The following is a 21,962-nucleotide window of genomic DNA, read 5'->3' as shown; positions in this document are numbered from 1 at the left end:
AAGACTATGGAAACCTTTAACATAGAAAAAAAATATTTTTACATATGTTAGCGGTTACCTTTAATTAATAAAAATGCAGTCTGTAATCTTCAGTTTTTTAAATTCACCTATATCCATTTTCCTGGCTGCTCCTAGTTTCAGATTTTTTTTCTTGTGGGAGTGTCTCTCCCAGTAATATAGGTTGTACGTAAGCTCTGTGTATCCAGAGTGCTGCTTCACTTCACTCCTCATATATCAGCAAAGCTTCTATCCTGTACTTATTTCTTACTTCTATATAGCCTGTTTTCTGTGCAAACTTTCTCCCCTCTCCATGCTGTACAAATCTGTTTATAACCCTCCACCCCTGCTGCTATCTCTAACACTGAGAGAAGGGAGAGAGGGCCAAAAGTAGCAGGAGCTCCAACTATTTAGAATGTTGCTTAATGTTACATTTCAAAGCATATAAATAAGTAATAAAAATCTGTGTGAGGATGTACATTGCCTTTACACCACCTGAGCTTGTATCATGGGCATAACGTATAGCAGATGGGGTCCCCTTTGTAGCAGGACCCCCACCTGCCATGTCCTATTTATAATACTATTGTCTTGGTTTATAGAACCGGAGCTTTTGAGTCTCCCCAAGCACCAGGGCTCATGGCGAATGTTACTTCTGCATCGCCAATGACTTCAACTCTGAATTATAACATTTATAAACCTGGTTCAGAGCAGAAAGCTGTAGACATGCTTCCATAATCCACAACCTGAGCCTGGAGAACAACAGAGGGAACCCAGACTCCAGCTGTTCTCCTTTCTAACCTCAATCGCCTCACTTGCAATGGGAATTATACAGATAACAGATGTATTCTGGGGAATTGCCATCTGCATGTGGCCTTCCAGGAGGGCTGTGTGTGTATATATATATATATATATATATATATATATATAAATTCTATAAAGAAGCAATGATCTCTGAACTATTTAAACTTTGTGAAACTGTTATGTAATTGTAGTCCTTAAAGGAATGTTCCATAACAGAGATATTGATGAACTATCCTCAAGAATATCAGACTGGTTAGGATTAGAGTTGAGCGATACCGTCCGATACTTCAAAGTATCGGATCGGAATGGATCGGCCGATATTAAAAAAAAGTATCGGTATCGCCGATTCCGATACCGGAAGTCCCATTCAAGTCTATGGGACTTCCGGTATCGGAATAAGAAAAATCCTGTTTTTCCCTTGTACAGCCTCTCTGGGGTCTGTACGGGCCTTTCGGGGGGCTGTGCCGGCCTGCCAGGGGGTCTGTGCAGGCTCCGGTGGTCTGTGCCGGCCTGCCGGGGGTCTGTGCAGGCTCCGGTGGTCTGTGCCGGCCTGCCGGGGGGCTGTGCCGGCCTGCCAGGGGGGCTGTACAGGCTCCGGTGGGCTGTGCAGGCTTCGGGGGTCTGTGCAGGCATCGTCCGATGGGACTACAAGTCCCATCGGGCGATGCCTGCTACCATGACAGTGATTGACACATTAGCCAATGATGGGACAGTAGTAGTCCCATCATCCGGCTAATGTGTTGAATGTACAAAAAAAAAAGAAAATTACATGCTACATACATACAACATGCATACTACATACATGCTACATTCATACTACATACTACATACATGCTACATTCATACTACATATATACTACATGCAACATACATACTACATATATACTACATGCAACATACATACTACATGCATGCAACATGCATACTACATATATACTACATGCTACATACATACTACATATATGCTACATACATACTACATATATACTACATGCATGCTACATACATACTACATACATACTACATATATGCTACATACATACTACATATATACTACATGCATGCTACATACATACTGCATGCTACATACATACTACATATAAACTACATGCATGCTACATACATACTACATGCTACATACATACTACATACATACTACATGCTACATACATACTACATATATGCTACATACATACTATATATATACTACATGCATGCTACATACATACTACATGCTACATACATACCACATATATACTACATACATACTACATGCATGCTACATGCTACATACATACCACATACATACTACATACATACTACATACATACTACATGCTACATACATACTACATATATACTACATGCATGCTACATACATACTACATGCTACATACATACCACATATATACTACATACATACTACATGCATGCTACATGCTACATACATACCACATACATACTACATACATACTACATGCTACATACATACTACATATATACTACATGCATGCTACATACATACTGCATGCTACATGCATGCTACATACATACTACATACATACTACATGCTACATACATACCACATATATACTACATACATACTACATACAATACATTCATACAATACATACATAGATATACAGTACATATAACATAGAGTAACATACTTACCAATACTTGTCACATTGTTCCCCGAAGCCATTGTCTTTTACGGAATAAATATTAACATAACAAACCACAAAAATACTCACCCACGATCCGAAGCAGTCCACGAGTGTGTCCCACGACGATCTTGGGTAGAGAACTGCAGCATCAGCTGTTGCTGCCGTTCTCTACGGGCTGCAGGAATCCAATGACGGAAGGTAGGTATCCTTCCGCACTGTATTCCTCCGCCACTTAAAAAAAAAAAAAGTCCCTAGTCTCACTTTATGCCATTGCTGCGTGGGAAAAAGTGAGACTAGGGACTTTTTTTTTTTTTAAGTGGCGGAGGAATACAGTGCGGAAGGATAACTACCTTCCGTCATTGGATTCCTGCAGCCCGTAGAGAACGGCAGCAACAGCTGATGCTGCAGTTCTCTACCCAAGATCGTCGTGGGACACACTCGTGGACTGCTTCGGATCGTGGGTGAGTATTTTTGTGGTTTGTTATGTTAATATTTATTCCGTAAAAGACAATGGCTTCGGGGAACAATGTGACAAGTATTGGTAAGTATGTTACTCTATGTTATATGTACTGTATGTCTATGTATGTATTGTATGAATGTATTGTATGTAGTATGTATGTAGTATATATGTGGTATGTATGTAGCATGTAGTATGTATATAGTATGTATGTAGCATGCATGTAGCATGCAGTATGTATGTAGCATGCATGTAGTATATATGTAGTATGTATGTAGCATGTAGCATGCATGTAGTATGTATGTAGTATGTATGTAGTATATATGTAGCATGTAGTATGTATGTAGTATGTATGTAGCATGCATGTAGTATATATGTAGTATATATGTAGTATATATGTAGTATGTATGTAGTATGTATGTAGTATGTAGTATATATGTGTTATGTATGTAGTATGTATGTAGTATGTATGTAGTATATATGTGGTATGTATGTAGTATGTATGTAGTATGTATGTAGTATGTATGTAGCATGTAGTATGTATGTAGCATGCATGTAGTATGTATGTAGTATGTATGTAGCATGTAGTATATATGTAGCATGTATGTAGTATGTATGTAGTATGTATGTAGTATGTATGTAGTATGTATGTAGCATGTATGTAGCATGCATGTAGTATATATGTAGTATGTATGTAGTATGTATGTAGTATGTATGTAGTATGTAGTATATATGTGTTATGTATGTAGTATGTATGTAGTATGTATGTAGTATATATGTGGTATGTATGTAGTATGTATGTAGTATGTATGTAGTATGTATGTAGCATGTAGTATGTATGTAGCATGCATGTAGTATGTATGTAGCATGTAGTATATATGTAGCATGTATGTAGTATGTATGTAGTATGTATGTAGCATGTATGTAGTATGTATGTAGTATGTATGTAGTATGTATGTAGTATGTATGTAGCATGCAGTATGTATGTAGCATGCATGTAGTATATATGTAGTATGTATGTAGCATGCATGTAGTATATACAGGTATGTAGTATGTATGTAGTATGTATGTAGCATGTAGTATGTATGTAGCATGCATGTAGTATGTATGTAGTATTTTTTTTTTTTTTTTTTAACATTTAACACATTAGCCGGATGATGGGACTACTACTGTCCCATCATTGGCTAATGTGTCAATCACTGTCATGGTAGCAGGCATCGCCAGATGGGACTTGTAGTCCCATCGGACGATGCTTGCACAGACCCCCGGACATCAGCACAGCCCCCCGGCAGGCCGGCACAGACCCCCACAGGGTGCACAGACCACCGGCAGGCCGGCACAGCCCCCCGGCAGGCCGGTACAGACCCCCACAGGGTGCACGGACCACCGGCAGGCCGGCACAGCCCCCCGGCAGGCCGGTACAGACCCCCACAGGGTGCACAGACCACCGGCAGTCCACACAGCCCCCCGGCAGGCCGGCACAGCCCCCCGGCAGGCCGGCAGAGACCCCCGGAAGGCCCGAAATGACGGCGCATCATGATGCGCACACACCGCGCATCATGATGACGTCAGGCTGTCAATCAACTTTGAACTTCCGATTCCGATGCCGACTTCCGATATTGAAAAAATATCGGAAGTCGGTATCGGAATTCCGATACAGCAAGTATCGGCCGATACCCGATACTTGCGGTATCGGAATGCTCAACACTAGTTAGGATATGACGCTCAGCGCCCCCCAGTGGTCAGCTGGAGCCGTGGCCATCGGAAGTTACCTGTTCCCAGAGCTAGAATGGGAGGTCATAAAAGCTCCTGTAGATGTAATGTGGAGGTGTCAAAATACGTTTCTCCATATAGTATAGTTCCACAACAGCATCAGGTTCTTCTTGGTTCCTACACAGATTAGGGTTCCTAAACAGCAAGCAAATTAATTTAGTATTTTTTTTTTTATTTGAAGCGAACTAAGTCTCGTCTATTTATATGTGTATATAGAAATTTCGTTCCTCTGTGTTCCCAAATGGCAAATTTACTAAAAAAGGCAGCTAAATCCAAAATCACACTTACGGTAATACGAAATGTTCCACATCCCACCATGCAAGCAGAAGCTGGAGGAGTTAAGTGGACCTCTCATGGTGCTGAAAGACGAATATTGAGATCATTTCTCATTTTTTCTTTTCCTTCTGTGGCAGAGAAATGAACGTAGAATAATTAAACCTATTTCTCATTCATAGGGCAGGTTTACGTCACTCAGGATTAATGCTGCAGGAACTGGTGGAGACTGAAGATGTAGTTTCCTTCCAAGTTTCTTGCTCCTTTATCAAACTTTTATTTATCTGAACTTTGGGATGCAGTTTTATGATAATATTGAATGTCACTGACAAGTTTTTTCCTTTTTCTGTAGAGCAGGAAGAACCCAATGGGGAATGTCCACAACTCATATAGTGAACACATATGCTGTTTTGCAGCTACGGGTGCAGGATTGCTGCATCATGGCCGGTTCAAGTTCACAAAATGGCGTCGCACAGCTTCTTCAGGGATTCTCTTCTGGGTCCCACCCATTTCCAGGGGGTCCGCCTTCAGCCACTCCACCCATTTGTTGCTAGTCAGTGGAGGGTCGTGGGTTCTTCTCTTCTTCATCCGTACCCACCTGGGGCTGACTGGGGCATACTGACAGGCAGGTTTTGGTGCCAGGGGATGACGGCAACGCCCACAAAGGACGCGGTTCTTGTTGTTGTCTACTTCTTCGCCATCTCCCACCAATTCCACAGCCGCCATCTTGGTCACAGTAATCGTGTCAGACTTTCTCTTCAAATAAGCCAAGTCCAACTCAGTAGTCAAGTCCAGTGTTGTCACATAATCTTTAGTAGGCAAATCCAATGTTTCATCCAGGTCCACAAATTCTTCTCCAGATCCAGGGACTACTGGCTCCTCTTTCTGGCCATTTTCCAGGGGCACAGCAGTCGCACACACATCATCATCAGCTCTTATTTCTGTGGGTTCTCCGGATGGCAAGGTAGTCACATCCTGCCGACTACGCCAAATGTAAGGGGAGGCCAGGACTATAGTCATGGCCAGAGACACTAAGGCATCTGTGTCCCGGCCTTCCATCACAGAAAATTGCACTTCACTGTTCAATATACCTGCGTCTCCAGGTTCGGGTCCCCCTGGGCACTTCCCAAGCGGCAATGGCCCTTCTCCGAGGCGATTCCCAGTGATTGAGACACAGTCCATAGTAACTTGAACAGTTTCTTTACTGATAACTTCACACAATATATCCATAGTTGGCACATCTTAGGATACACATTCATCTTTACTTGCTTCTTCAGCTCTCCCTACTTCGCTGACATGTCTGTACGGCACACGTCCAGACTGGACCTTCCTAGACTGCTTCCCAGTTTCTTCCTGGCCTAATCTCGCCAGGATGACAATTCCTTCTTCCTGTTTCGCCTCAGACTTGAAATCATCCGTCACCCAGTTTGGCTGCCTCTGGAAAAGCATCTGGCCCATCTGTACCGCTCCCTGCGAAGCTCCAGCATTTTTCAGTTCCTCACTCGATCCGACTCCCACTCTAAAGGTGTCCGCCAAGCTATGAGTCGCCACATCTTCTCTCTACTGTACTGGCCCACTGTATTGATGTCCAGTGGCCGTGGATAATGTGGGCTGTCACTGCTTAATGTTGCGTGGCTGCCAAGCCATCCTGGGCCTATAGCCCATGTGGACACTTCGGGCACCCTGGCCCCATCTGACTAACTTCCCTTCTGCTCTAACCTTAACTCCGGGCAGCCTCTCCTACACTTAACCCTATCCTTACTAACTGTTCTGTGTACTAGAGTGCCCCCCTCTAGTATCCAAATGAGCACTACGCTTTCCCTATACTGTACATGAAATGCAATGAACATTATCACAATTATGTGCAAGTAAAAGCAATGATAGAATAAAACATAACGACAAAACAATGGTAATACCCAGAAGGGGTAGCAGTACTATCTCATGCGTGCAGAAATACATGTAGCAGTACCGATTAGCAGAGAGTAATAAATATAACAGCGAACATTTTTACTTAACCCCTTTACACCTGCTCCGTGGTGAACGTTCTGTGGGCCATGATTATATTTTATATGCCTGCCTAACAAAAAACTCAAACCTAATTTAACAGTACTAGTAACTAGACCTCAACCTAATCTAACACTACTAGACCTAAACCTAATCTAACACTACTAGACCTAAACCTAATCTAACACTACTAAACCTAAACCTAATCTAACACTACTAGGCCTAAACCTAATCTAACACTACTAGACCTAAACCTAATCTAACACTACTAAACCTAAACCTAATCTAACACTACTAGACCTCAACCTTATCTAACACTACTAGACCTCAACCTTATCTAACACTACTAGACCTAAACCTAATCTAACACTACTAGACCTCAACCTAATCTAACACTACTAGACCTCAACCTTATCTAACACTACTAGACCTAAACCTAATCTAACACTACTAAACCTAAACCTAATCTAACACTACTAAACCTAAACCTAATCTAACACTACTAGACCTAAACCTTATCTAACACTACTAGATCTAAACGTAATTTTATATACAGTATATATATATATATATATATATATATATATACTGCTCAAAAAATAAAGAGAACACTATTCCATTTGCAACAGGCTGTTTGTGTTCCCTTTATTTTCTTGAGCAGTATATATACTGTATAATATATATATTTTTGAAGAAACCCTAACTCCTAACGCTAACACCTAACCTGTATCAGTGGTCATTAAGGGGTTAAGGAAACATCTTAACCCAAGGTTTTGAAATAATCAATGCCAAGAGTCTTGATGTCCACATCTTTGAAGTCTTGTAGGAAAAGTTATTTAGCAAACAGTTAAAGAAGATTGATTTCTGTCTCGCAGTTTCCTAAACTTTCCATTTTTTAATAACTCTTTTCCCAGAGTGTCGGCTACAGAACAGAATGTTCATTTTGTTCCTTTCACAGAATATCAATAACGTTGATTTCAGACTGACATCGAGTGAATATTCCCATGTGTGCTGGAATAAGACTTCTTTCATAGCTTCTACCAAGCACATTTTGTGTATTGCTTTCTAATAATATAGACCGAGCCTGTCATCACTTAAAATGAACCTGTCAGCAGGATTTTGCTCAGTAAACTACAGTCATTGTCAGATTGGCGCTGTTATACTGATTAAAATGATACCTACTGTAAAGAAATCTGTCTTGTGGTTCTTGTGTAATCATTGTTAGAAGTTTTCAGTTAATGCTCCAGGGCGGGACTGTAGGTAGAGTCTTATCTTCCTGCTCTAAGCTAGAAAATCAACGACTTTTTATAGTGCTCAACACAAGAGCACTATAAAAATGCACTGACGAGCTTGCAGGATTTTTCTGGACGTTGATATTGATGATGAGCCATCTTTAGAAGAGGTAGGGGCCTGATTCCAAGCACATTCAATCAACTAATTGAAAGTGCTGTGAGTGGGAGACAGGTTTTAATACCAATAATGACCACTTCACAATATAAGGCGCTCTACCACTTCTGGTGCTAACAATCCGCTAATGGTTGGGGGGGTTGAGAGTCAACCATACAGCATCTGTCCTATAGGAAAGGATAAAATCACCCTTCTCAATCTCAATAGAGTCTTTTTTCCCCAAAATATAAATTGGTCAAAAATGATAAAATTATAAATTAGAGGAGTGTTTGGAAAACTGAATATTTTGCTTTCAAATTTATTGGTATTTTTCAGTTTTCCATTTTTTTTTTAAAAATGTGACAACAGGAATAGTAATTGTGCTGTGGTTTACTAACAGGCATGGAAGGTATTTGCTCCTCTACGTCCTTTCCATGACTCTTGGGCTATTTCCTCATAGTTCTGCACAAGAGTATAGAACCAAGCTGGGATGAACCCCTTTTCTTTCAGAGCCCTACAGCAGCTGCTTGGCCTGTCTCTATAGTATATATATTTTTGGTTATCAGTACTAACTAATCTGTTGACTCTAGACTCTGTATAGTAGTATGAATTATACACTGTCCAATGATTCACCCTGTATAAATTCTATTTACTACTAGGGTTGAGCGAATAAATTAGAGTAAAATTTAATTTTATTTCAATTTTACAAGAAGTACGCATTCACCAAAATTCAAATTTTTGGTAATTTGTTTCCTAGTGGATTCAGTTTAATGGCAGCTGCTGGCTACCAATTTTTCAAAACCGTAAAAAGGCCATCAACATGTAAAAAAAAACCCCTTGTACTCTCCTTACCGCTCACCTCTCCGACCCCTCTATGTCACCCGTCCGGTCCTCACCGCATCTTCAGATCTTCTCTGTCATGACATCAGAAACCTCCTAACAGCGCAAGAGTCGACAATCTGAAGATACGGTGAGGACCAGACAGGTGATGGTGAGGAGCGAAGGGGTCTGAGAAGTGAGTATAAGGATTTTTTTTTAGAGAACCCAGATCATAATAAGAGTCTTTAAAATTTGGGAGAATAAATTTTTGACAAATCAAATTTTCTGGGGGAAAAGAAGCGCGAGGAGACGAATTTGAATTTTGCCCAATCTTCTCAACTCAACTAGGAGTGTTTTGGCTAAACAGAAGCTCAATGAGCTCTCCGGTCTTATCTTGCTTGGGACATCCGACTTATGGAGTGTTAGCTTCCACTAACTTCAATCAATCAGTATTTGTAAAGCGCGGTGTGAGATAGTACTATAATGAAGTGACTCTAGAGCCCATGAGACCAGTAATCTGTGAGAAAGAAGAGCTTTAATTCCCAGGCAGGTTAGGAGTATGGAGTCATGCTGCTCCCGTCAGCTCCCCGAGCTTCAGATAACAGGGAAGGAGGGGAGAGGCATTACTCAAGAGGTTGCTTTGTTAGCAGAAAGCCAGCAGTACTATGGCCCTGACATAATGTATTTTATAGATCTGAGGAAGACATGCTACAATGATTACCAATCTGTAGGCAGAATAGCCTCGCTTTGCACCGGCTGTATGAAAAGAATTGACCGCCGACAGAGCAATCACGGATACGCTCATGTCATAGGAGATTTGCGTTGTTCCTCAACATTAGAAGTACTGTCAAAAGGCATCCTAAAGATCCACATTGGTTTAGTTTTCTCCCCTAGGTTATTAGTTTTACGCGAACCAGTACCTCCTCGCCCACCCTTATAACCCTTTATGTCCCCATTATTATAGACATGAGAAAAAAAATGATTCTGCATTCAACAGAATGTATCATGAGAAATAATGAGAAATAAGACCTATTATAAATATAAATATATCTAATATATAAAGCTCAAAGTGTGTATGTATGCATGTATGTATGTATGTATGTATGTATGTGTGTATGTATGTGTGTGTGTATGTCCGGGATAGGCATCCGCACCGTCGCAGCTACAGCCATAAAATTTGGCACAGTCTCACGTCTGGACCCCGAGAGCGTCCTAAGTTACGTTGTGAGGTGAAATTTTAACCCCACGCATTGCAATTCACCAAACAATTTTGCCCCTATCTACATACTGGGGAAAAAGGTGTGTGCACGTCAAGCCCCGCCCCTCATTATGATGTCATAATGCCCCTATTTGCATACTGGGGAAACTGTGAGCGTATCAAGCCCCACCCCTCATTATGATGTCACAATGGTTGCCATGGCGACGCTGATGTCATCATAGGTTAGAAACCAGAGAACAACAGGAGTTTTGCATAAAAAATACATAAACTTTATTACCACATACAAAAAGGATAAAATGCATAACACATATGCAGACAATGTATTCAAGTAGACACCAGAACCGGGAAATGTGTAGCGCTCATACCATCATAACAAGTGTGACTTTCCCCATATAATTAACCCCCATGGAATTAAATGTCAGACAATAACATCCCATAGTGGAAATAATCCCATGCACTAATATAGAGCCTGGCTATCCATAGCCTAAGTTAGCCCACTCGTTAATAACCGCATGGGAAAAATTGTAAAAACAAAAATAAGAACTGGGGAAACAGGGAAAGATGAATACTCACAAAGTAGAGCGCCACCACCGCGTCCCGGGACACCCCGACGCGCGTTTCGCTAATACCAGCTAGCTGTCTCAAGGGGAAGTGTGGAGATTCTTGGCACAGGACCTTTTTACCCCATCGTAATTAGTCACATGACCATTAGCTTGTCATGTCGGCCAGACGCCGTGTGTAAGCGGCGCATGCGCCGATCCCCGACACCCACCAGCCCAAAACGCCTGGCGGCGCCTTTCCAGCAAGCGAGCGGGGACAAGGCATCCCCAATCCACACCGACCCAGGCAGTGCTGGACCCTCCGGGCCAGGGGAGACGGAGAAACCGCGCAGACGCACAACACTAAGCGCTGGACTGGGACATACCATGTAAAGACATGATTCACATACGCCACCCGCATACTCCAACCTCTTTTTGGGGTTTTGGGAGAGGTTGGTGTTCGGGGAAGCGGGTGTGGGGGCCGCCGACCGTGTGCTGCATTGGCTGCGTTATATTGATGATGTACTATTATTTTGGCGGGGGACGGTGCGGCAGTTGGAGGATTTCATGGCTATGTTAAATAACAACTCTTTCATCATACGCTTGACTTATAAATACATCTTTACGAAAATTGATTTTTTTGGACATTAGTCTGGAGGTAGATGCTTCATCTTTCATCCAGACTGATGTCTTCCGTAAAACTACATCCGTCAATGCATTGTTACATGCGGATTCTGCACATAGCCAAGCCACTGTAAGGGCCATCCCGGTCGGACAGTACTTGAGGATACGGCGGATCTGCTCCACAGACCATAGATTCGAGAAACAGGCGTTGGATATGAGGGAGAGATTCAGGCAACGGGGCTACAGTAGGAGAAATATTAAGAGTGGGTACAATAGAGCCAAAACTACAACACGTGATCAGTTGTTGTACTCCAAGAAGGAGGTGAAAAAGGATAATGAAATAGGTTTATTTCTGACTTCAGTCATGAATGGGACAGCTTGAGGGGGATTCTCCAAAAACACTGGCCCATTCTATGCACTGAACCCTACCTGAGACCATTTTTAACCGATCGGCCACAGATGACCCCCCGGAGATCCAAAAATTTGAAGGATCTGCTTACTAAAAGTCACTATGTACCACCTAGAATGAACCCTTTTGGATATACTTACAGACGAGGGGATGCTTTAGGTGTGGGCACTGTTTGGCTTGCAATAATGTCCTTCATATTGATTCATTCTCCTCTGCGGATGGTTTGAAAAGCTATACGATCAAGGAGTTTATCTCCTGTAACAGTAGTAAAGTTATATATTATGCTACTTGTGGATGCTCCCTCATTTATATAGGCCTAACATCAAGGGAACTGAGGATACGTGTGAGGGAGAACGTTCGCGACATTGTTGCTGCTAAAAAAGTGGGCAATGATTGTTATCTTAAAACAATCCCCCGACACTTTAAAGCGGTACACAATTGTGATCCATCTAGCTTTATGGTAAGGGGGATTGAGTTGGTCCATACTGGGATTGGGGGGGGGGGGCAATATAAAAAAATTGCTCGCTCAGCGAGAATTGAAATGGATTGTGATGTTAGGCACAATGAAGCCTGCTGACCTGAATGATTCCCTTAATTTTGGTCCCTTCTTATGATATCTACCTGCATTTAATTTAGTTCCTCCATTTTTGTGTTTTAATTTGTGTTGGTGCAGTTTTTTAATTTTTATTTTTTCTCCTTTATTTAGTTTTTTGTTATCTCAAGCTATACAGGAATTAAAGATTGATCATATTCATCGTGATGACAGATCCCTCAGTACATATGGAAGATGACTGAAAATTATTCAATACATTTACTATAATATGATACCCAGTATGTTTAAATTGGTGTGGATCCATGTGCTATCTGTCTTGTTTTTAATATGCATACTTTGCACAATGTGAATCATGTCTTTACATGGTATGTCCCAGTCCAGCGCTTAGTGTTGTGCGCCTGCGCGGTTTCTCCGTCTCCCCTGGCCCGGAGGGTCCGGCACTGCCTGGGTCGGTGTGCGATTGGGGACACCTTGTCCCCGCTCGCTTGCTGGAAGGGCGCCGTCGGGCGTTTTGGGCTGGTGGGTGTCGGGGATCGGCGCATGCGCCGCTTACACACGGCGTCTGGCCGACATGACAAGCTGATGGTCATGTGACTAATTACGATGGGGTAAAAAGGTCCTGTGCCAAGAATCTCCACACTTCCCCTTGAGACAGCTAACTGGTATTAGCGAAACGCGCGTCGGGGTGTCCCGGGACGCGGTGGTGGCGCTCTATTTTGTGAGTATTCATCTTTCCCTGTTTCCCCCGTTCTTATTTTTGTTTTTACAATTTTTCCCATGCGGTTATTAACAAGTGGGCTAACTTAGGCTATGGATAGCCAGGCCCTATATTAGTGCATGGAATTATTTCCACTATGGGATGTTATTGTCTGACATTTAATTCCATGGGGGTTAATTATATGGGGAAAGTCACACTTGTTATGATGGTATGAGTGCTACACGTTTCCTGGTTCTGGTGTCTACTTGAATACATTGTCTGCATATGTGTTATGCATTTTATCCTTTTTGTATGTGGTAATAAAGTTTATATATTTTTTATGCAAAACTCCTGTTGTTCTCTGGTTTCTCTGCTATTCCACAGTGGAGTTTTTCAATGCACTTAAAGGGTGTGTGCACACCCGGTGCTAATTTACTATGAGTCTGGTATATGTTATGTCATCATAGGTTGCAAGCCCTGCCGCCGCTCATTATGATGTCATAATGGTTGACTATGGAATGGAGGATGTGTGATGGATATATGGGCACTGGACTATGGGATGGAGGATATGTATGACGGGTATATGGGCACGGGACTATGGGATGGAGGATATGTATGATGGGTATATGGGCACTGGACTATTGGATGGAGGATATGTATGACGGGTATATGGGCACGGGACTATGGGATGGAGGATATGTATGACGGGTATGTGGGCACGGGACTATGGGATGGAGGATAATTATAATTTGCTATAACTAACCACAGTTAGTTACTATGCCCGGGCAGCACCGGGCTCTTCAGCTAGTATATTATAAGACCTATTATTTATATAAATACAGATTATTATCATTATTATTATTATTTAAATCAAGTCTATGTGTTAAATATATATTTTTTTACAAATTTTGGGCAATATTTTTTAATCATATCGCAATTTGTATAAAAAAAACTTATAGATATTTTTCAGTTTTCACACTGGCCACTAGGGAGGTATAAAACTGATACTTCCTGTTTTTAGACATGATAATTAGACTTTTCAGGAGTCTAATTATCATAACAGGCAGGTTTACAGTGACAGATAACAGCTATATACACAACCAATAACTGTACGGCACCCTGTCCATGGAAGGTTAGCAGCTCTTCAAAGGGTTTCCACAAACAGACTTTGCACAGGCCGCTGCGTTTAGTGGTATTCAGAGATACAGACATATGTAGGTGGGAACATTCACGTAGTAGCTGCTGGGTGGTGGAGCAAGCTAACAGTATAGTCAGGAGACTTGGTCAAATCCAGGAAGTCAAAGTCAAGGACTACAAAAAACAGAAAGTAGAAAGAGCTAGGAGTAAAAATAAGCAGAGGACCAGGGTAAGTAAAACATATAACTGGCAGCTAATGGTTAGCTGCTGTGGGTTTAAATAGAGTGTGGTCCCTAGCAATGAGATAATTAAATAAACAATACTATGGTATATTGACCCATAAGCTCCCTGCCTGAATGGCACCATACGTATCAGCTATCACAGAACACCAATTGTGTTGCCCTACATTAGCCACAATTAAAATGTGGGTCTGCCTAGCGATAGAAGGAGAGGTAGCAGAGATGAGTTCAGATACGGATGTTACAATTACACATGATGTACCATTCACAATAGGCGATGTTACAGCTCACCTCCTCTGCCTCCCTTCAAAAGGACCTTAATAGTCACCCATTATTTAATAAAAAACACAGGATATGGGTCAGTCTTTGCTACTAATGTACGTGTTGTTTTCCAAAAAGAACAGAAAATTTAAATAAAATATCCCCAGTGGCCAGTGCAAAAGATTTCTAAATATATTTTTTATTAGCACATATCATAATATGAAAAAAAGAAAAAAATTACCAGCAATGTTTGCAAAAATGCATTAATTGTAAAAATTTTATTTAACGGGGTTGTCCAGGTTTGGCACGAATGTGATGTCACATAGTGAATGTGCTCTGGTCACATTTCGACTAGGCATGCACTGTCTTGCTCAATTCACCTGTATTGAGCGAGATTGTGCTTGTCTTGTCGAAATGCAGCCTGCAGTATACATATTGCATACTTGCGGTCACATGACCACCTGGTCTCTCCGCTGGCACTGGAGTATCCGGACATGGCACGCTGTGCATGCTGTCAGGGTTCACAAGTCCGCAATCACCATAGGAGATCGGCTAACTGGCAGCGGAGCTCCTGTAGTAAGAGCCGTTGCCAGCACCGTCCCTGATTGTGTAATACTTTATATGCTACAGTCCAATAGTGACCATGGCATCTAGAGGGTTGGGAGAGTTAGGGTGCTCCCTCTCTTACTCTCATCCCATGGATACTCCAGTGACACAACCAAATGGTTGTCATGGCAACTGGAGATCAAAGAATGACCTCTGTCTCTGCTACGTACGGTATTACATTTATCCTGAACTCTACACTGTGCACTTAAGTTGGGGTTTCCATTTAAATCTCCCAATAACAAGATTCAGACAGAACCCATGCTGAACCATACACTATAGTGTGGCAGACTGAATCACTTTAGACTTCATTTTGGCCTCCTTCCTAGCACTGTGCCATTTTTTCAGTCATTCACAAAAGCATGCACCTCTAAAAAATGGATACCGTCAAAACAGAGGCCATACGGAGTCCATATTGACTCCCTTTGCCTCATTAGCGGATGGATCCATTAGGGTTATGTCTGAATAACTTAATTTGGAGATGTAGATGATATAAGAGCTCAGCGTAGAGCACAGGATAAAAGTGAAGAAAACCTTAAAAGCGACCCAAAATGTTGTGTATCCCTAAATGGTACCAACAAAAACTTCAACTCAACCACCCAAAAAACAGGCTCCCGCTCAGGTCCGCCATCAGTTAACAAAAATATAGGGGGTTTTTATGTTATTAGTTCGCAGAAGCTCTGGAAAAGTTAGATATCTGTCCTGTCCTCCTCCCCAATCCCCTGTCTGGCAGTGGGTCTCCCTGCCAGAACTTTCAACCTCATATGTGTCTATGAGGCTATGAATTTTGGTCAAGAGACCCACAGTCAGTCCGGCCATTGCAGTCCGCATACATACAGACCAGAAAATATGCTCATGTGAACCAGGCCCAAGGAGTCAGTTGAGTCTCTAGGACAGGTGAATATATTGTGCTTTTTATGTTAACTCCTTCCCGAACCTCAAAAGAATCCAGAAAAAATGGGGGCAAGCATGCCACTTTTTTGTTGGAATTTTGCAAATTAAATCCCCCAAATTTTGGATTCGCCAGAATACATAATTTGGGAGAAATGTATAACTAATTTGATTAGTTATGGATGGATTCGCTCATCTTTACTTGGGATAACAGAGCAAAGTGGAAGTCCTGAGGGATCAGTGTTTGACGTCTGGATTTTATTTTTTAAGCTGTTTGACTCCCTGTCTTCCCCAAACACGCCTTAGGGTCCCGTTTTACTTAGCGACGCACCAGCGATCCCGACAACGATACGACCTGGTAAGGATCACTGGTGCGTCGCTAATTGGTCGCTAGTAAGCTGCCAAACAGGCAGATCTCTTCAGCGATGCAGCAACCATCCAGCGATCCTCGGCGGTCGTTGGTACCTTGTCACACAGCAGCTTTTCTGAACGAATTCAGCCTGCGTCCCTGAGTTCTGCGTCGCCAACGAGGTTGCTCGTCGGGTCAAACACAGCGATGAGCGCTGGCCAGTAGGACACCGACGATGAAAAAATGGCCCAGGACATTCGAAGCATGATCAGCGATATCCAGCGGGGGGGGGTCGCTGCTGCGTGCCACATGTAGCGAGATCTCTGGCGCATCACAAAATCGGTGACACTTCAGCGATCTCGCCATGTGAGACGGGGCTTTAGACTAGGCATAAAACAACACAACAGTATGATTGAGGGGATTCATGCTGTTCCAACTCTATAAAGAAAATAAATCATTGCTTACCATAGTGGTTTCTGCAATGGAACCAAAGCTGTTGATAAAGATGTTGCAGCTGACGTTTACCGGGGGACCTGTGTCGAAGTAGAGAATTTATTAAGTAAAACAGTAGGTAATGTTGAAAGAAGACTGATACATTAATGACTATCATAATGAAAATTATTCTTTGGCTCTAAGCATCTATAAATGACTTTGGTAAATGGGTTGCCTGGGATTTTCAGAAACATTTCCTAAGAGCAGGAAATGTGATAACATAAGTAAACTTTTCTCCCTCATTAAATCCCTTGTTGACCAAGTGCCACCATCCTGGTGGCCCCAAATGTTTCTTTATCATTCACTTGAGATCTTTGCTGCAGGGTTGGGGGCACCACATCTGCGAACTTGAATTGGGGATTAATGGGTGGGTTCCTTAATAGTCTTCTCTCAAGTGTAGTACTTTTTCCTCTTTGCAGACATTTTCTCAAAATACCAGACAACATCCATTGAAGATCACTGGTGGATTGTGATCTACCAAAAAAAATTAGTACATGACTAAAGGGATTGAAAACCAAGATAGAAGAACTCCGTGACAAAACCCTTAACAGATCAGATGTTCTACAGCAAGGGACACTTACACTTTTCTTACACTGTGGTCTCCTGATATCTGTTTGCCCTCAAAAAACACTACTTAGAGCTCCGGGACTCTAATTTGAAAGCCTTAACAGGGCCACCACTCTTCTTGGACCATTTATTACTAGTTATAATCTTAGAAATCAGAGGAACTCCCCAGGACGACGAAGTCATGAGTTACCTTTGAAGTTGGGTCGAATTCTGGCATCATATCCCGAGATCTTCCCCATTAACTTATCCAGGAAATCAGAGGGGGACATCATTTTGGGAGAAGAACGTGCAGATGCCCCAACTTCTTTGGAAGCTGCAAGACTGAAAGAGAAAGAAAAAGTAAAAAAAAACCTGTAAGTGATGGACTGAGCCTCTAATGAAGCGTTAGATGGATAAATGACAAAATTGACATGGAGAAGAAACTTGTGTCTGTGTAGAAAAGAGTAGCACCAAAGCTTTGACAACATTTCATTCATACTTCAAAATTTTGTGTCCTTTTCTACTGATGGCTCTGATTTTGACCTGTGAGCTCTATAGTGGAGATGTGATATGGATGTTCTCAAACAATAAATTAAAAATAAGTTCTTGTTTTTGCTTTTTACAATTTGATAGCATTTGATTATATCCCATTGCGTTCATTTTCTCTTTTCTGATAGGCTCAAATTATATACTAAGTGTCCCATCTATCTGGACAGACTTAGGTTTTCCCACATCCTAAAATTAGTTTGGAAATTATTTCTTTTACATTTTCAATAATGGAAAAAAAAACATAAAATGGAAAATTGACAGTAAAGACAAGCTAAGGATAAGAGTAAAGTTATTCAAGATCAATAGTATGCAGTGCTGTTTTCAAACCCTAAAGAGTGTTGTAAGTGGAGAAAACCCATTTATAAATGATTAATAGAGTAAGATCCCTCATTTAGGACCCTCATCCAGACTAAGGGCGTATTTGTCTCTGGAGTACTTATTATGCATTTCAATTAAAAAACAATGTAATACTTTATTTGCCCTGTAGAGGCGCTGTAGGGAAACTGAACACTTACTGCTGGTTACCCCACATAATTCACTTAATCGTAAACACTTCCAGAAGCAGAAATCTCTGTGTTTAGCATATTGTTGATGGATCTTTTTAAAAAGGGGATTATTTAGAGCAGGATACCTTTTCAAAATATGTGCTGATTTTTTGGAGTGGAAACTGAGCAGAAACTCTCCAAATCCTCCTCAAAAACCCAAACTCACACAGTTTTCATTCCAAATGCATAGCAAAAAGACACATACCATAAGGGCTCATTCACACATTCTATTTTTCCAGGAATGACAAAAATGACAAAATAATTTCCCTTCAATCAATAAAGTGTATCGTATCGTATCGTAAAACGACTGATTATTCTAATCAGACTTTGAATAGAGTTTGATCAGAGTTTGGTCTTACTGTCAACCGTTATTCTTTTATGTGGAGAAATAAAAAGAAAAGTTTCTCCACCTTCTCGTTTCTGACAGTCCGTGAAAATCACAGCCTTCAGATGACATCCGATGTTTTTGAGGGCTCATTGGCTTACATTGCCGATTTTGATTCAACCCTCGGATCAAAATCAGACTTATCTCTGGGATTTTCTGTAGACCTTTTGGTCCACGAAAAACCATGGACAGGTGAATGGCCCCATAGACTATCACAGGCATGAGTGCTATCCATGAAAACCATGGATAGTACTCGTATGAGAAAACCGGACGTGTGAATGAACCCTAAGAAATATGCAAATTGTCTCTTCAGAGAGGAAGAGGACTATAACTCTCGTGCCAACTATAGGAAGTAGCAATCGTAAAATTCAATGTCAACCCTTTAAAGAGCCGTGTCACATGACTTAGGCTAAAAGCCAAAACCAGAATCTCATTTCTGTTTTTCGGGGTGCTGCCCCTCATCAGTGTAAAGTGTGAGATCTAATTTGGCTGGATGAGAGGCGTCTGAACGGGATTCAAGGGGTAATGTTTCTCCTTGTGGAGAGTGACATGTCAAGCATGCCGAGATGAGGAGGCTTTCACCCAACCAAACCAGATCTCACACATTGCACTTATGAGAGGCGGCACCCCGAGACACAGTGTCTACAAATTGAGATTCTGGTTTTTAACCTAAGTCACGTGGCAAGGCTCGTTAAAGGGATGACATTGACTTCTAGGATTACTACTTCCTATAGGGGGACAAGCGTTCTAGTTCTCTAGTCCTTGCACATTTCTCAAAGTCTCCGCATTCTTAACATGTCACTCTCCGCAAGGAGAAACGTCACCCCTTCAACCCTAAGAGTGACAGATACCATTGGCAAATTCCTTTCTCCTTTAACCTTTAAGGCTTATTTTACATTTTCATCAGGGTTCTGTTCTACTTTGATAGCAAAAATAGAAGAATTCTGTAATATCCTAGCCAATAAAATCAGAAACTCGATGGACCCGTTATAAGGTAATAGGGTCTATCAGGATCTGGTACAAAATGGATCCTAATGAAGCCATCATGGCACCTGTTAAAACGGAAGCCAAGATGCCAGCATGAGCGGAGCATGATGCTGCCAGTGCGGTCACTAAAGCAGGCGCTCAGGGACGGGCTAAGATCTCAGCGGCTGGCATCTGTTGTTGAGACATCTGGTCATTTGTAGATACTTTTAGATATTCGTATGTTCGGTTGTTTGGAAGTTCATTAGCTAATGAGCATAAACTATTAAATTCTACCATTAAAATAGACTAGAATCTACCAGTCTACTTCTTGATTGCTTCGAAGTTGACTCAGATTTGTATTCTGTACCACTCAAAGCAAAAATAAGATGAAAGATATGTAAAAACAGCAACAAAGTCATAAAGATATAAGAAAAATGCAGGGATTTACATTCGATGACTATACAGTTAAGCACCCATAGGTGCCTCCAGACAGCAAAATGTTTCATCTCTTCAGAATCCCCATTTGTACTAAGCGTGGGAAGAATTTTTCATCAAAGTCCAATATTTTTCTTCCACCATTGTCAATGTGTAGGTCAAGGGCGAAATTTCAGAGCAAGCGCGGGATAATGAGAGAGCGGATAAGAATTCACCCATCAGTGATGTCAATGAGGCAGAAGATCCTGGCAGGGTAATACCTAGATAAAAAAAGTCTGCAGAATCTCACAGCTTTGGCAAAAGTTAGTCACGTAATCCTCTCTGAGATAAATATATAAGGCGTTTTCCGCTCGTACTCGCCAATGCAAGTCAATGGGAAAGCTCTAAAGATGCCTGGAAAAGAATGGAATTTTTTTTGGAGCCTTTGGACACCATTTTTTTTTTAGTGGAAAAACAATAGTGGTTTCTTCATTATTCAATGTAGTAAAAGAAAAGCGACAATAAAAAATAATTAGAAACACTGCTGATGGCAAAAATCATCAGAAAAATGCTGAGAAAATCTAAAAAAAACAACACAAAAGATGCTTCAGGAGCAAAAACTGGAAGGAGGATATAAGAAATATATATATATATTTATATATATATATACAGTGGGGCAAAAAAGTATTTAGTCAGTCAGCAATAGTGCAAGTTCCACCACTTAAAAAGATGAGAGGCGTCTGTAATTTACATCATAGGTAGACCTCAACTATGGGAGACAAACTGAGAAAAAAAAATCCAGAAAATCACATTGTCTGTTTTTTTTTTTCATTTTATTTGCATATTATGGTGGAAAATAAGTATTTGGTCAGAAACAAGCAATCAAGATTTCTGGCTCTCACAGACCTGTAACTTCTTCTTTAAGAGTCTCCTCTTTCCTCCACTCATTACCTGTAGTAATGGCACCTGTTTAAACTTGTTATCAGTATAAAAAGACACCTGTGCACACCCTCAAACAGTCTGACTCCAAACTCCACTATGGTGAAGACCAAAGAGCTGTCAAAGGACACCAGAAACAAAATTGTAGCCCTGCACCAGGCTGGGAAGACTGAATCTGCAATAGCCAACCAGCTTGGAGTGAAGAAATCAACTGTGGGAGCAATAATTAGAAAATGGAAGACATACAAGACCACTGATAATCTCCCTCGATCTGGTGCTCCACGCAAAATCCCACCCCGTGGGGTCAGAATGATCACAAGAACGGTGAGCAAAAATCCCAGAACCACGCGGGGGGACCTAGTGAATGAACTGCAGAGAGCTGGGACCAATGTAGCAAGGCCTACCATAAGTAACACACTACGCCACCAT

At 41.5% G+C, this 21,962-nt stretch overlaps 1 protein-coding gene across 2 annotated transcripts in view; it reads right to left on the bottom strand.

Moving 5' to 3' along the window:
• The window catches only part of GLRA1 (glycine receptor alpha 1), a 157,171-nt gene that overhangs the window by 39,341 nt on the left and 95,868 nt on the right, over window positions 1-21,962 (bottom strand). For both annotated transcript variants that reach the window (XM_073567924.1, XM_073567925.1), the window contains exons 2-3: window positions 17,947-18,077; window positions 17,163-17,230 (exon numbers count right to left, since the gene is read on the bottom strand). In XM_073567924.1, the coding sequence (XP_073424025.1) occupies window positions 17,163-17,230; window positions 17,947-18,077 (199 nt within the window). The remainder of the gene's footprint in view (window positions 1-17,162; window positions 17,231-17,946; window positions 18,078-21,962) is intronic.

This window comes from Dendrobates tinctorius, unplaced genomic scaffold (assembly GCF_039654945.1).
Source record: "Dendrobates tinctorius isolate UK_male_01 unplaced genomic scaffold, ASM3965494v1 ptg000020l, whole genome shotgun sequence".
NCBI lineage: Eukaryota > Metazoa > Chordata > Amphibia > Anura > Dendrobatidae > Dendrobates > Dendrobates tinctorius.
The sequence above is the reverse complement of the archived record's forward strand: the minus strand, read 5'-3'. Positions and strand labels throughout refer to the sequence as shown.